The 15423-nt window shown below is 34.7% G+C and overlaps 2 protein-coding genes across 14 annotated transcripts; one reads left to right on the plus strand and one right to left on the minus strand.

Moving 5' to 3' along the window:
- The first annotated feature begins 1303 nt into the window (after nt 1-1303).
- On the plus strand, nt 1304-6559 carry LOC111804753 (vesicle-associated protein 2-2). 13 transcript variants are annotated; one of them, XM_087119754.1, is made up of 11 exons: nt 1304-1408; nt 1657-1734; nt 2013-2114; nt 3131-3201; nt 3333-3414; nt 4069-4184; nt 4296-4511; nt 4796-4960; nt 5105-5192; nt 6028-6131; nt 6223-6354. In XM_087119754.1, exons 3-11 carry the CDS (start codon nt 2066-2068, stop codon nt 6253-6255), a joined length of 924 nt encoding a protein of 307 aa, XP_086975880.1. In that variant the 5' UTR covers nt 1304-1408; nt 1657-1734; nt 2013-2065; the 3' UTR covers nt 6256-6354. The 13 variants fall into 13 exon arrangements, 11 of the variants coding, with proteins under 11 accessions (XP_086975880.1, XP_086975884.1, XP_086975886.1 ...); XM_087119758.1 differs by having other exon boundaries at nt 2018-2114; XM_087119756.1 differs by lacking the exon at nt 1304-1408 and having other exon boundaries at nt 1597-1734; nt 6223-6263; nt 6343-6559.
- An 88-nt stretch (nt 6560-6647) lies between these two features.
- LOC111804764 (vesicle-associated protein 3-1-like) lies at nt 6648-14895 on the minus strand. Its single transcript, XM_023689554.2, has 6 exons — nt 14770-14895; nt 9682-9752; nt 9533-9614; nt 8245-8363; nt 6863-7039; nt 6648-6786 (listed from the first exon to the last, which is right to left on the minus strand). The coding sequence occupies exons 1-6, from the start codon at nt 14816-14818 to the stop codon at nt 6700-6702; spliced, it is 585 nt and encodes a 194-aa protein (XP_023545322.2). The 5' UTR covers nt 14819-14895; the 3' UTR covers nt 6648-6699.
- Between the last annotated feature and the right edge of the window lie 528 nt (nt 14896-15423).

Consider the following 15423-nt stretch of genomic DNA (forward strand, 5'->3'; position numbering starts at 1 on the left):
ATAAAAAAAAGTATTGTATATAACAAAAAAATAATAATAATAATAATAATAACAATAATAAATAGTATTGTATATAACAAAAAAAAAATAATAATAAGATAATAAATAGGATTGTATATAACAAAAATAAATAATAAATAAGATAATAAATACATTAAAATTTAGAATTAAAGGTATGGTAAAAAAAAAAAAAAAAAAAAAAAAAAAAAAAAAAAAACATGTATTTTTTAGCGTCAAACTCAGACATTAGAGTTTTTTAAACTGACATAAGTATCACTCTGGCAAATCATATATTTTATTTAGCTCGGGTCAACCTGAGGGTTTTACCCACGAACCCGAAACTGAACCGATTCCATTTGGGTTCAGAAAAATGAACCCAACCCTACCCAAAATGCTAATTCAACCCAACCCAACCTTTATAGTTCGGGTTGGGTTGGTCCGAGTTGTCGGGTTGTTGGGTTCAATGTACACCTCTACTTTGATAGTTTTGGATGATCTTCTCAACGAGTGTCAATTGCTCCGCTTCTGGTTCCTCAACAATAGTCTCAAGAGTTTCTTGAGTATCTGCTACAACATCACTAGGTGAATCTTTCAACAACTCAAACTCAACTCCCACTTGCTTCATAGTCTCAGAGTTTATCTTCTCTTCGTCCCTGTACACGACATTTTCATCAAAAGTCCCTTTACTTCGTGCACACGGACTTGAGCTAAGCCTAGCGTTTGTGGGTTGCGAGTTTGGGCCTAGTTGTGTGGGATGAGTTCGTCTCGGTTGGTCTACTAAATGTGGGTTAAATGGAGTTTGTCTTTGGACTTGGGCTTTGTGTCTAAGCTACTAAAATCATTTGATTTGAGGGTTGGACTTAGACTCGACCCGATTCGTGAATCATTTCTTCCTCACTCGTAAACCAAGCGATGCTATCCTATTCACCTTTTACGAACACACAATGACAGTAATAGTCCTCCTGTAACTAATCTACGTTGTTAAGTACTTCTCCTATGACAGACTAGACGAAAAACTCTTAAAACATAGCATGCACGGTGACGAGATGGATTCTCGAGGAAATCAACGAAAATTTGATTCAGAACTTAAAAACAAGAGATAATTCGAGAAAGAGAGAACTATCGATGATTTGAATCAATTGAATCCACGACGTAGTCCACTATCATGAGACAAAACTAACCTTGAATACACGAGCAACGAGGGAACAATTCGCGACAATCTTGAGGGTAAAATGGTAAATTTCTCTTAGTTTTTTTCATAATTTAGCTTAAATTCCAATAAGAACGTGGATACTCTAAATCTCACATCTTCACATGAACAGTCAATTGAATAAGAAACTTTTGGCGCTATTTCTACGACAATTATTCCGCCATTTCACTTTCTCTTCTCCGTTCCACAACGCAACAGGTTTCGTTTTCTCGAATTTTGTTCTCCACTTTCCTGTATTCGTTTCTGATTCCTTGTTCCAATCTTTTACGCCTTTGGATTTCTATGATCAAACTCCGTTCCTTGCTTTTCCTTTTACTTTTTTAATCAGAATATTCCGTAGCTTTGTGCTCTACAGTGGACTGTGTTTTGTTCGTATGGCGTTCCAAAATGGTGATCCAGTTAGTCTCTACTAATACGCCTTTTTCTTCTCTTGTTTAACTTTTCAGCTGATCGGTTGAGCTCTGGTGATATCTATTAGCATACTGAATTAATCATCGTCGGAAATTTCTTGTTGATTGTGATTTGTGAGTTATTATGCATTCAACTTTATAGAGTATATTTCGAATATTATAATTGTTTGGTCTGAAAACGATTTTGGAGCTTTTAGTAATTGTTTATTGTTGAAATCATAGGGTCTTTTTTTATAATCGATGAGTTCGAATAATTTAATTCGCTTATTTGTTCTTATATGGATGCAAGACTTCTGTCATTTTGCTGAGGTTCTATGATTGAGTTGGATTTGTTCCTTTTCTTTTGTTTGCATAATCCCCCCAGAAGTCTCTGTTTTAATCTTATTGTGCAGGACAGTTGTTTCATTTAGTAGCCGAGTGAATTGCTTTTCAATCTGAGTGAAGTATGGATATGAGGCTTTTGGAAATTCATCCTCAGGAATTGAAGTTCATTTGTAAGTCTACAGAATCAATCAACTTTTCTCTTTAAACTTTTGTTTTGTTGTTTTCAATGAGCTGTTCACCGATTTTCTCCGGAAACATCACAGACAATCAGTTGCTGTTGCTCTCTTTCCTTCCTATGAACTGTTTGATCTTTTATGACGAAAGCAAAGTGATTTTCTTGTTTGGATGTTCTTCAGTACTTTAAAGTTTTGATCACAGCTGAAGAGTGAGTTTGGGATTTCTGGAATTATTATTGGTATTTGGTTGTATAGATATGTTACAGCCCAAACCCGCCCAAACCCACTGCTAGCAGATATTCTCTTTTTTTTGGCTTTCCCTCAAAGTTTTTAAGACGCGTCTACTCACGAGAGGTTTCTATACCCTTATAAGAAATGTTTCGTTTCGTTCTCCAACCGATGTGAGATCTCACAAGATAGGACAACGTGTTTTTATAAATTTGAAAATACTTGATAAGTACTCTTAAGAGAAGTGCTTAGAGTTAAGTTTGAAATGAGCTTTGGTCCTAGTGCTTTTAGGTGGAGCACATTTTTATAAGCACTTTTGATAAATAGCGCTAAATAAATGCTTACTTTTGAAGTATTGTCACACACTTTTTAGTATTTTAAAATTGTAATTTAATCAGTCACCTGAAGTTTTAAAAAGCATTTTTAATTAGTTTGAAGTACTTTTTACTCTTCTAAAAAAGATGTTAAACTAATCGTTGTGCTTTTCTTGAAAGTTGCTTATTAAAAGAGTGTTTCTTAAAAGTTATCCCAAGCTGAAGTTTTGATGCATGACATTTTGTATGATGTCTGCTCTGGATTTAATTCACTAAGCTACCTCAAATGAAGTTTCATGTCTGCTGTTCTGAATATATTTTCTGATTTGCTACTAGGACATTGCTTACTTTAGATATTTATTTTTCTATGAACAATGCTATGTTATTTTCACTTCATTTTATCATCCACTACCTTTTCCAAATCCGAGTTAATTTCGTTCGTTCATATTTTCTTTCTATTGCCTCCAGGTGAACCAAATAAGCATAGCTTGTGCTCAATTCAACTAACAAATAATATGCTTGACCATGTTGCTTTTAAGGTATGGGTTACCAATCTTTCTCTCTGTCGCTGTCTCATATGGGTTACAAATAATATACTGATTTATGATGCATTATATTGAGATAACTTGTTATGTTGGATGCAAGATAATGAACAGAGTTTCTTTTTCAGGTTAAGACCACGTCCCCTGATAAGTATTTTGTCCGACCAAAGGTCGGAATCATCGAGCCAAACTCAACTCGTGAATTCACGGGTATTTACTTTTGATAATTAATTCAAGGCTTTATATTTTCTCTCATTTTGTTCCAGGAGGAAAAGAGGGGATGTAGGGTGGCATATTTATTTCTAGTCTTGAGTGGTCTTTATTTTTAAAGGCTTTAATGAGGCCATTTGAGGCTACATTCTTCCTCTGCTTCTAACTTCTATGCTTTATTAGCTTTATCATAATTTTTTGTGTGCTTCCATTTCATGTTGTTGTCTATTTGGTGTACTTTGCTTTCAGAAGCAGAAAATCTAAACCTATTTCTTTTTTTCTTTTCTTTTTTTCCCTTTGTTTTCCAACTTCAGGGTACCATGGCCTGTTTAGTTTGTCCTGCGTAAGATTTTTAGTCCAATAGTTATATTGATCATTATGAAAAGGAATTAATTGTTTATGATGAAATACTTTGTGTTGATAATTTTCTAACTGATATTTTATATCCTTCTCTTCTATCTTCTATTTTTATCGTAATCCAACTATTTTGATATCAATGATTGGCTCAAGTGCTTACAATAGTCATGGGCTATCCATAGTCTGGTCTTACTGCTCTCATTCTTTCCTTATCCCTTTCTCCCTTTCTTTTTAAGTCCTGTACTTGCCTATAACTTTTCCTGCTTTCCAAATTTTATATAATGATTCTTAATGTAGTTAGGATGCAAGCACAAAAGCTGGCCCTACCTGATATGTTATGCAAAGACAGGTTCTTAATCCAGAGCACAGTAGTTCCTGCTGATACAAATGATGAGGACATAACCTCTAGCTTGGTAAATGCTTCTACTAGTATTTATTATGTATAATTGGCTACTTGTTTTGGCATTTAATTATTATTTGTTTTGTTTGTTTGTTTGTTTGTTTGTTTTTTTTTTTAATTTCAGTTTGCCAAAGATGGAGGAAAGTACATAGAAGAACAGAAGTTGGGTGTAACCCTTGTTAGCCCATCCATTTCCCAAGCATTAAAGGAGGAGGAAGCTCTTGGAGTTACCGGACCAAATAATCTATCTACAGCAGTAGAGGAGATTGTAGACCAGGAACCTTCACACGAAAGCCATGTTATGTCTAATGGAGTTGATAGCCTGCCTCCAAAACACATGGTTACAATTTCACAATACACGCCTTTTTTGTATGCTTTCTTCATGATACATTTACTTTTTTCCCATGTTGATTAGGATGCTTAGATAAGCATCCACGGAAAGTGTTTTGAGAATGCACTGGAAGCTTAGAACATGAAAACTGTGCAACGCTTTCAAACTTGGCACATGACAATAGCTAAATGTTTTGTTGAATCTATGTTCAGTTGCATATCTCTTCCGATCTAGCTACAACCACTTTTCTTTGTTTATCGAATCACAAAAGTTTGGTCTATGCATTGTACCAGGTTCCCGGAAATGGTACGGATCCTAGAGATGTCGGTGAAGAAGAGCCTGAACCAGCAAGTTTAGCTAACGATGTCGTAGATGGGGATTTGGAGAACCTGGAAATGATAAAGGATCTTGAGGAGTTGAAGTTAAAGCTCAGTGAACTTGAGTTAAAGCTCTGTGAGGTCAGTCTTGCATAACATAATACTCCAATATTACGAACTCTGAGCATCATGGTGAAGTGGAAAGACTGTCCCAAAACCTTATTTTACTGTTAACTGAAAACGTTCTGCTAATCAGTACTGTGAAGTGATAAACTTTCTTTACAGGCTCAAAATGCCATTTCAAAGCTAAAGGAGGAGAAGCAAATAAGCATCCAAGAAAACAAATTCTTGCAGGAGAATTTCGTAATTTTCTGTACACTTCTATTTTCCCTTGATCGTATAATTCTTATAACCATCACATGACCGATATCATTTATTGTTATAATATGAAAGTACATCTGAAAACAGTTTATAATTTCTGTTGATCTGTTGATGTCCAAATATAGTTTTTTCTGTCAACATCCTTAGATATCTACATGAACTTTCCTCCCGTGTTATCAGTTTAGTGAGTGAATGTTGATAGTGATATCTAGTTGGTCCCTTAGTCGGTTGCTATATCAGAATATGGTAGACAAAGGATCAAGGGAGTGGATAGTAGAAGAAAATAAGGTGTCATGGTCTCTTAAAGGGATTTGATGTTACATTGCTTCAACTAGAGAGTACATTAGGCTTATTTTTCTAGATGTGTACTTTTGCTATCTGTCTAACACGTTGTTTCGAATCAGCCCATATTTTTGTTCCATAGTTTTGCCAATATCTTCATTTAGTCAGTGGTGTTAATGGAACATAGAAAAATAACTGAAACATTTAAAAATTCAAGGACAAAATGGAAGATCGAACTTCGAAACTGTAACAGCTCAAGCCCACTGCAAGTAGATGTTGTTCTCTTTAGGCTTTCCCCTCAAGGTTTTGAAGCGCGTTTGGTACGGAGAGATTTCCACACTCTCATAAGGAATGTTTTATTCTCCTCTCCAACTAACGTGGGATCTGACAAAAACACTATGTTTCAGTGATGCCGAGAATTTGGAGCCATTCTTAGCTGGATTCTTGCTAATTTAGACATCTGATTAGCAATATGATCATCTGTTCTAGTTTTATAGCTGCAAATTTGTTGAACTATGATTTGTTTTGTATTTCTGAATTTGCAGTCAGAGTTGAGGAAGACAGAGCTGAAGAGAGTTCAAGTAGGCTTTCCTGTTCTGTATCTCTACATGGTGGCGCTTGTATGCACTTTTCTAGGACGCTTCTTGAGGTAATACAGATAATTAGTGTTATTATATGAGTTTCATATGAAGGATTGATATATAACTTGAAGTTCTGTATATGAAATTTGAGCATTGAAGATTAGTGCCATTCCCATCTTGAGCATACTGTAAATGGCAAGGTATCAATGCTCTCTCATAAGTTTGAATTGTTTGATATGTTTTCAATGTAATAATGTAAATAATAACAATCAAGTGAAGCATTCCACCTTAGAGGGAAGCACCCACGCGAGCAGTGGTGGAAATCAAATGCCCCGAAATCCTAAGAGTTTCTCAGCAAGATTTGTCCACGAAGAGTGAGTCAAAACATTTTAAAGGTAAAAAATCTTAACATACTTTCACATCCATGTAATATCGATATTAGTTTCAAATGATAAAGTAAAGCCGTTAATACACCATGACATATTTTTCATCGATCCATTTCAACATCGAATATGTCATTTGTTTATCACATCGATGTATGCACAAAGTAAAATGTTCATCATTTAGTAACTATTGCATGGAATATTTACAATTCAAAAGCTTAACACAATCATAAAATGCCATTAAATGATTGTTTCAAAGAATTGAACAATTGTTCTTGAAGGATTTGGCTTTAAGATTGCTTGGCCTCTCTTGTTCTAGCTTTGAAATAGCAACCATGGCCTGTAAATTAACAGATTTGAAGGATTCATATTACTATTCTCTTATTATTTTGCTCAAAATTTTATGAAAGACTAACCTCATGAAGCTTTACTTCAAGCTTAGTGATCTTCAACTTCAACTCTTCCATTTGCTCATCATTACTTTGATCTAACACTTCAATAGCAACCTCTTTCCTCAATGGTTCAACATTTGGGATAACAATGATTGTATTCAACTTCGTCTCTTCTATGTTCTTGCTACCACTTTTTCCAAACTAAAGGTGACAAAAGAAAAGAAAATCAATACCGAAAAACCGAAAGCTCAAACTATGTTATTATCGAACGGAATGAAATTAGTTGGTAGGAGCTATTTCAAGTTTGAGAATCGTTTTTCGAGCATATGTGAATCATTAGCATTGGACACAATATAAATGAGTTCTTGTAACGCCTATATTCAAGATTCGGAATTCAGATTTAGCACGATATTCCTTTACATCTCATGCAATATGGTCACGTTACTTACTCGTTGATCCTAAGAATGAAGATTATCCTCATAGGCTAATACGGGTCTTTTCAACATGTTTTGTCCACACTCACATGTTTTATAGAAAAACTCTATATTTTGTGATCTCTTAGATGGATATGAGTGAAGATAAAATATGTTGAAATGACTCATGTTGGTCTATGGAATAGTCTCTGCTCTTAGAAGTAACGAGTAAGTGTCATGACCATGTCGCAGGAGATGTAGGAAAATATTTGAACCAGTAAGTGTCGAATCTAGGTTCTAAATCTTCGGCATGGTTCATTATAGTTATGTGAGATCCCACATCAGTTGGAGAGGGGAATGAAGCATTATTTATAAGGATGTGGAAACCTCTCCCTAGTAGACACGTTTTAAAAAACCTTGAGGGGAAGCCTAGAAGGAAAAACCGAAAGAAGACAATATATGCTAGAAGCAGACTTGGACTGTTACTAATGGTATCAGAGCTAGACATTGGGTGATGTACCAATGAAGACGATAGGCCCTGAAGGGGGGTGGATTGTGAGATCTCACATCGATTGAAGATGGAAACGAGTGCTAGAGAGGACACTAGGCCCCGAAGGGATGTGGATTGCGAGATCCCACATCTGTTGGAAAGGAGAACAGAGCATTCTTTATAAGGGTGTGGAAATCTCTCCCTAGCAGACACGTTTTAAAAAACCTTGAGGGGAAGTCTAGAAGAAAAGGCCGAAAGAAGATAATATATGCTAGCACTGAGCTTGGACTTGGATTGTGAGATCCCACATCAGTTAGAGACGGGAACAAAACATCTTTTATAAAGGTGTGGAAACCTCTCCCTAAACCTTGAACGGTGGACTCGAGTCGTTACCGTTATCATCACTTTTCACTTATGAGGTAAGAAACTAGTGCATGCTCAAATAGATGAGAATGATGTAGAGTTAAATCAAAGTGTATATAGACAATGAAGCTAACATTTACCATTGTAGTGGATGTAATATCATCAATGGTTGTCTCAATAGGAACCACGGTGCTCTGGATTAAGAACTTGTCTTTACACACCATATCAAGTGGAGCCACGCTTTGTGCTTGCATAGTAACTACATAATCAAGATATGCTAGTTCATATATACATGAAACTTCATGATAATACTAAATTAAAGCTTAAAATATTGTTTTATTTCGTGTATTTTGTCGAAAATTTTCTATTTTAATGTCGATACTTTCAAATATTCATACGGGTTGGGCTCAGTTAAGTTGAAAAAATCTTTTAAATCAACTTGAAATTTTGGGTTGCTCGGGTTCATGACGGGAACAACTTGAATAGAGTTCACAACCCAACCCAATTTAGGTTCGGGTGTCGTGTTTTTTCTCTTTTTCTAAAATTATTTAAAAAACAAATTCAAATATCAAATATTTACACGTCACACCACGTCACTGTTACAAATGTTAAATATTTTAAACTAGGTACGGTAGAGTTCGGTTAGGTTGTAACTCTATTTTTAGATTGGTCCAAAAAATATCAACCCATAGATGGAACTGAATTTTCGATTTTTCAAAAATTCAACCCAACCCAAATGGGAAAATGCTCTAACCCAACCTAACCTTTTTGGTTTGGATTGAATAGTCTAAGTTGCTCGGATTATCCGATCATATCAACACTCCTAAAAGAAATCAAACTAAATATCCAACACGTGTCATAAGTAGGGGTGTATATTCAACTCGATAACCTGGACCAACCCAACCCAAATTATAAAGAATGGGTTGGGTTGGGTTCATTTTTCTGAACCTGACTAGTTGGGTTCGGTATATTTCTAAATACATTATAGATAATAGAATAAATTAACAAAAAAAAAAAAAAAAAAAAAAAAAAAAAAAAAAACTATTCATACCCTTTATACTATTTTTAAATACATTGTTTATAATATGAATAAACTAAACTAACCCTCCTCAGTTTTGTTTTAAATTTAAGAATATAGTTTAGATACGTTTACCGTTATTAATGAATTTATTTTTGAGTGATTATAAATTAATTTATTTATAAACGGTGAATAAATAAATAAAAATTAAAAAGTAATTTTTTTTTAACAACCCGACAACCTAACCCAAGATAGAGGGTTGGGCTGGGTTCGGTTGGGTTGGGTTACCAATCCAACCAGCCTTAATTTTTGGGTCGGGTAAAAAAAAATCGTTGTACCCAACCTAACTCGAACTATGTACGATGAAAATAATATTTAAAAAAAGTTAATTAAATGGAAGGAGTTCATACATGTGACTTCACAAGAGGATAATGGCTTGATGATACCCATGTTTGGTCGTACACAATATTTCTTAAAGTTTGTGGTCTTAACCTGAAAATGAAACTCGTATTAATTATTTATTTTCTAGGAAATAAAAAATAAATAAATAAACTCATACCTTAAAAGCAACATGGTCAAATGTGTTATTTTTAAGTTGAATTGTGCATGACTCTTGTTTCTTTGCTTGAACTATAAGAAGATTATGAATAATTTGTTAATAGGATTAGAACAAGGCAAAGATCGATGTTACGTAAAGAAAAATATCGTAATTAATTTGAGAACGTTTTTAAGAAGTTATGCTTAACGTGAAGCATGTTATATCGAAGATCTGAAAGGACGACACTCGGACACCATTTGTAGTATTCGAAGCCAGATTAAAAAAAAAAAAAAAAAAAAAAAAGATACCCATGATCTTCCACTAAATTAACCATTGTGGGACTCATACCCAATAATCCTCAACAATCGTCCCCTCGAACAAAGTACACTATAAGCCTCCCCTGAGGTTTATGGAGCTCTCGAATAGCCTCCCCTTAATCAAGACTCGACTCTTTTCTTAGAGCCCTCGAACAAAGTACACCCTTTGTTCGACACTTTAGTCACTTTTGACTACACCTTCGAGGCTCACAATTCTTTGTTCGATATTTGAGAAAATTAGCCAAAATGATTAAGTGGAGAGCGTTAAGATGGTATCATGTAACATGGTTGCACCCAAAATACTCGGAGGAAATGATGTATCGTTCGAAGGAAAGGACTCAATGTTACGATAGTAAGAACGAGCATAATGTTATTTTTGTAGCATCTTAACACTATCCTTAGCATCTTGATGCTATGGGTAGCACTTGACACGTTCTTAGAGTATATCGTTCATATCAACATCGTAAAGTTTTTCTATACAAGTATATCGTTGAGACATTACAGTTTACGTATCATTAAGATTCAAATCGTAACCTCAATAATTTTGTGATCTTGAGACTAGTTAAACACATAAATACATTATAGTTTAAGTAACTGAAACAAAATCATAACGACTAAACTCTTGTCTCTCATCTAGGTATCTCTCACCCTCCCATTACCTCGACCCCCACACATTCTAGTAATAAACCCGAGTGGCCCTTTAACTAACTAAAAACAATCAAGCCCCAGTCTCCTTCCTAAAATTTTTCCTAAGAAGCATGAGAGTGAAGACAACGTATGTTGAAGAACTCGTGTTGGTCTGTAAAGATAGTCTCCACTCTTAGAAATGAGAAGTACATGATCATGTCACAAGGGATGCAAGAGAATATCGGGGTCATTAGGTTTTGAATTCATATTTCAAATTCTAAATTGAATCCTAAGCATGAAGCATTACAAATGGTATAAGAGCGGTACCTCTCCTAGTAAGATGTGGTTCGATGACGAACCAAGACAGAAGCTGGTGGACATGTGACCTAAAGATAAGATGGTTAAGAAAAACTTAAAAGAATTGAAAGTTACTACCTATATCAACACGATGCACCTTTCTTTTTTGGTGGCTCAATCATAGGAATTTCAAAGTGAAGCGTGCTTTGGATGACCTTGTAGGAAATCTCCTAAGAAGCATATGAGGAGGACAAAGCATGCTAAAAAGATCTATCTTGACTCGACAAAGCATGCTAAAAAGATCTGTGTTGGTCTGTGAGGATAGTTTTCACTTTTAGAAACAAAAAGTAAGTAACAAGACCATGTCACAAGGGATGCAATAGAATATCGGGACCATTAAGTGGTGAATCTGGATACAAAATTTTGATCAGAATCCGAGTATTTTGAGAGCCAACGTCATCATTGTATTATATCAACTAATGGCTAATGTTGCTTGAAAACTTCTAAGAAACTATTTCAAACTTAGAAACCAATTAAAAATCAATCAAACATGTCACTTTTAAAATTTCAAATAATCAAATAGAAATTAAATTTAAATGTCAATTAATTCTAAAGTTTAAAAACTAACTAAAAATTAGATATAAATCTCATAGAACAACATATATTTATTAAGTTATAGTTAACTTTAACGAGTGATTCTTACGATGGTTGAACATAACTTTTGTGTAAGAAACACTCAACCGATCAAGATGAAATTACAAAACACTCTTCACGATACTATTACAATTTGTTTTGCTTAAGATTACTTTGGATTTCTTGTTTTGTATGAGATTATTTTGGAATGTTGATCTTTGCGTATCGTGGTCTCTTGTATAGTCAACATCACAGTATCCAACTAGTTTGCAGTCTTTGCTTTTTCGGTACAAAAGACCATAATCAATTGTACATTTAACATATATTAGGATTCGTCAAGCCGCATCCAAATGAGGCTTCTTCGGACTTTGGATCTATAAACTCATAACTCCAACTACACTCTCAAATCCCTTAGGTTGGTTCATGTAGATCTCTCGGTCCAACTCTTCATGTAAGAAAGCATTTTTCACATCCATCTGCCATAATTTCCAATCTTTACTTACTACAAGTGGTAGCGAGACTTGTATGGTAGTGATCTTCACCACTGGTGATAAGGATCATGGTGTTCCAAATGTTCCAACTAGACATTAAACGATGCATTCATTCTTCATCTACAAAATTAGATAGACTCTGTTATTTCATGTGTTACAAGCTGATTCGATTGAAGAAGGATCATTTGGAGCTTTAGAAGTGAATATTTGCATAGTTGAAGTAGCGGATGAAGTTGCGATAAATTGCACTTGATTGATAAGTTATTAGAAAACTTTATTTATTATTTTTAATTTCATAATTCTTATAAATGGGAAAATGGTGGAAAGTTAGTCAATTGACTTCTTGGTTTGTGTAGATTCAAACGAAGAGCATATGATGAATTGAAAGTTTATTTTGTGGGAGACTATAAATACCCACAAATTATGATGTAAAAGGCAGATTTTGGAGGAATGAAATTGAGATCTCGCATTGAGATTGAGACTTTTACCCTGGGAAATTTAAGCGTTCAATCGTGGAGTAACTCAATTTAGAATAAGGTTACAATCGTGCTCCTAGAGCTTTGATCTCTAATCTAATTCTAGTCTTATCTCTGATCTCTAATCTTATTCTAGCCTTATCTCATGGTTGGTCCGAATTTTGTATAAAGATATGTTAATTTCTTTTATTCAAGGGTTCTTGCTTCAACAAAATCTTGGATCGTTGGGTTGAGGATTAGGGTTGCCTTAACAATTGGACTAAACATTTCATCATAGTTGAGTTCATATTGTTAAGAGAACCGTCGAGCTACAATTTGAGCCTTGTATCTCTCGATTGATCCACCTGGGAGACGCTTTATCTTGTAAGCCCACTTGCAAGATATGGGTTTGACATCTCCTAGTCTTGACATTAGTTCCCAAGTTTAATTTTGTTTCAAGGCTATAATCTCTTTCTCTATCGTCTTCTACCAAGTCGAGTTCTTCATACACCTCTTACTCTTTTAACTCTGTTTTCTATAATAGTTGTGTTAGCATATTTTAGATTTGGTTTTCGGCTTGTTTCTAACCATCTAAGTTGTTGAGTTGTCATTTTCTTTTCATTAGGTTCGCTTGGTTGAGTTACTCCTTGCTCACCAACATGAGTGTCACTGGGATCTTCAGACGCATCAACACTTGACTAAATTTCTTCAATGTTATTCAAGTCTGGTAAGACTTTCTTTTCTGAAGACCAGCATGCTTCCGCTGCACCACTCTAATCGCCAGTCAGGTGATTTTAGCATCCTGAATCAATAACCCAATCATTCTCATAATATGTATGTTATCTCATTATCGCCATGAGCACTAGCTCATCTTCTTCTACGGCACATAGGACTTTTTCTTAAACTAGCAATCTTTGGACTTGTGGCCCTCCCTTCCGCAATTATAACAAATGCTTTAAAATTTCTTCCCTTTAGAATTCTTGTTGTCTTTCTTTTTAGCTTCCCAAAGTCGTGCAGTTTTCTGACTACTTTTTCCTTTCTCAACATTTTTGTATCCGCCTTTGGTGGACAGTTTATTGTTGCTTCGACTTTCACTTGTGTAGAGCGCTTCTTATTCACCCTTCAGCATGATATCTCCTATTTTCTTAGTCATCGTTTCTTGTCTAGCTTGATAATTGAGCGGGTCATCCTTGTACACCAATAACTAAGCTTTTATATTCTAGTTGCAATCTGTGGAATGATCCCCTTCATTCGACTTCTCCGATGATGGGCCTCACATCCAATTCAGTAATCTCCTGAACTTCTCCGATGATGGGCCTCACATCCAATTTAGTAATCTCCTGACAGATGGACTTGACTCTATGAAAGTACTAAGTAATCTTCATGTCACATTGTGGATTGATAACAACTCGTTCTTCAGAAGTTGTAACCTCGTATCGTTTTTCTTTGAGAAAAATATCACAAACGTGTCTCATGCTTCTTTCGATCTCTTGTCATCTCGAATGTGCTCCAACATCTCTTCTTCAATTGTGGTCTTCAAGACAAACATTGTTTTATTTGCTTTGATTCTCTATTTGCACAAGGTGCCATTAGAATCCTCCTCTGGCAGCGTAATTTCTCTTCAGCCAACGATCTCCCAAAGGTCTTGTTGTTGTAGATAGGACATCACACATGTTGCCCACGTGTTATAGTTGTTGTTGTTGAGTTTTTTTATTCCTCCAACGACTTAAAGATCTCCTATCGTGTTGGCAGTACCTCAGTAATACCAAACATGTTTTACGGTCTACTCACAACACAAAGAAACTCACTCACTAATAATCTTAAGAATTTGTTTCTGACGTGGAAGATTAGACAAAGCTACAATCACAGAGCATACTAAAAATTTTAAGAGATCAGACAACCTATACTAACTTCGCTCTGATATCAAATTGTTGAACACAACTCTTTTGTAGCCTAGTCAATAACAATACTTAAAATGAAACACTTAGATGGTTTAAAGGTGAGGGGCTTTATTTCTAAAATATCTAATCTTTTTCTTAGAAACTACACCTCTTCTTCCCTCGAGTTCAGTTTAATTTAGCGATATAATTGATATCTACTCTATCTCTTAAGGTCGGTGAGATCGAAGAAGTCGAAAGTTAACAACAAGTACTCATAACGAGACGTTAAATTTGATCATCGTCCAATAATTGAAGAGCAAAGAAAGAAACAATCAATCGAGAAACGCATAGCTTACGATAAACAAACAAGAAAAGAATTTGATCTATTTGGGTTTGTGTAAAGACTTACAAGTAAACTTCAATTCGTTGGGATAAACTTCAAGGAGTCGCATATCCATTGTGTTCTTCCTTCCGACTCGAAAGCAATAAAGATGAAAAGCAAAGACTTGTGGAATGGACAACCTTTCATATATCAATAAACCAAACCTAATTGACTTTTTTTTTTTATTTAAACATGAAGTATAAAATCTTCTACCACAAACAATCATTAAAACCTATTTTGTTTTGACTTTGAAACCGTCTAACTTTGACTTTTTAAGCTTTAGAGGTATTCAAACAATCCGATGATCTGAGGAAAAAAATCGATCAATCCGGCCCAACCTGTACTGTTTTAAGTTTGATTATGAACTTATTTGGATCAGGTTGGATTCAAATAAATGAATATTCCGTTGGTTCATGGGTTTGTCTAAAACTAGATTGATTTAATAAATAAATAAATAAATGTTTTAGGAACGAACGTTTTACTTTTTATTAAAATAAAATTTTTGAATAAATAACCCGAACAACCCAAACCAGCTCAATCCAAATAATTTATGGTTAGGTTGAGTTGGGTTAGATTCATTATTTAACAGAGATGACATAGATTATAGAAAAGAAAGAAGGCAAAAAAATTAGAAATAAAAAAAAATACATAAATTCTTGATTGTATCGCGAATCCCATTTT

The sequence above is a fragment of the Cucurbita pepo genome, chromosome 18, assembly GCF_057944985.1.
Source record: "Cucurbita pepo subsp. pepo isolate OVF chromosome 18, ASM5794498v1, whole genome shotgun sequence".
Classification (NCBI taxonomy): domain Eukaryota; kingdom Viridiplantae; phylum Streptophyta; class Magnoliopsida; order Cucurbitales; family Cucurbitaceae; genus Cucurbita; species Cucurbita pepo.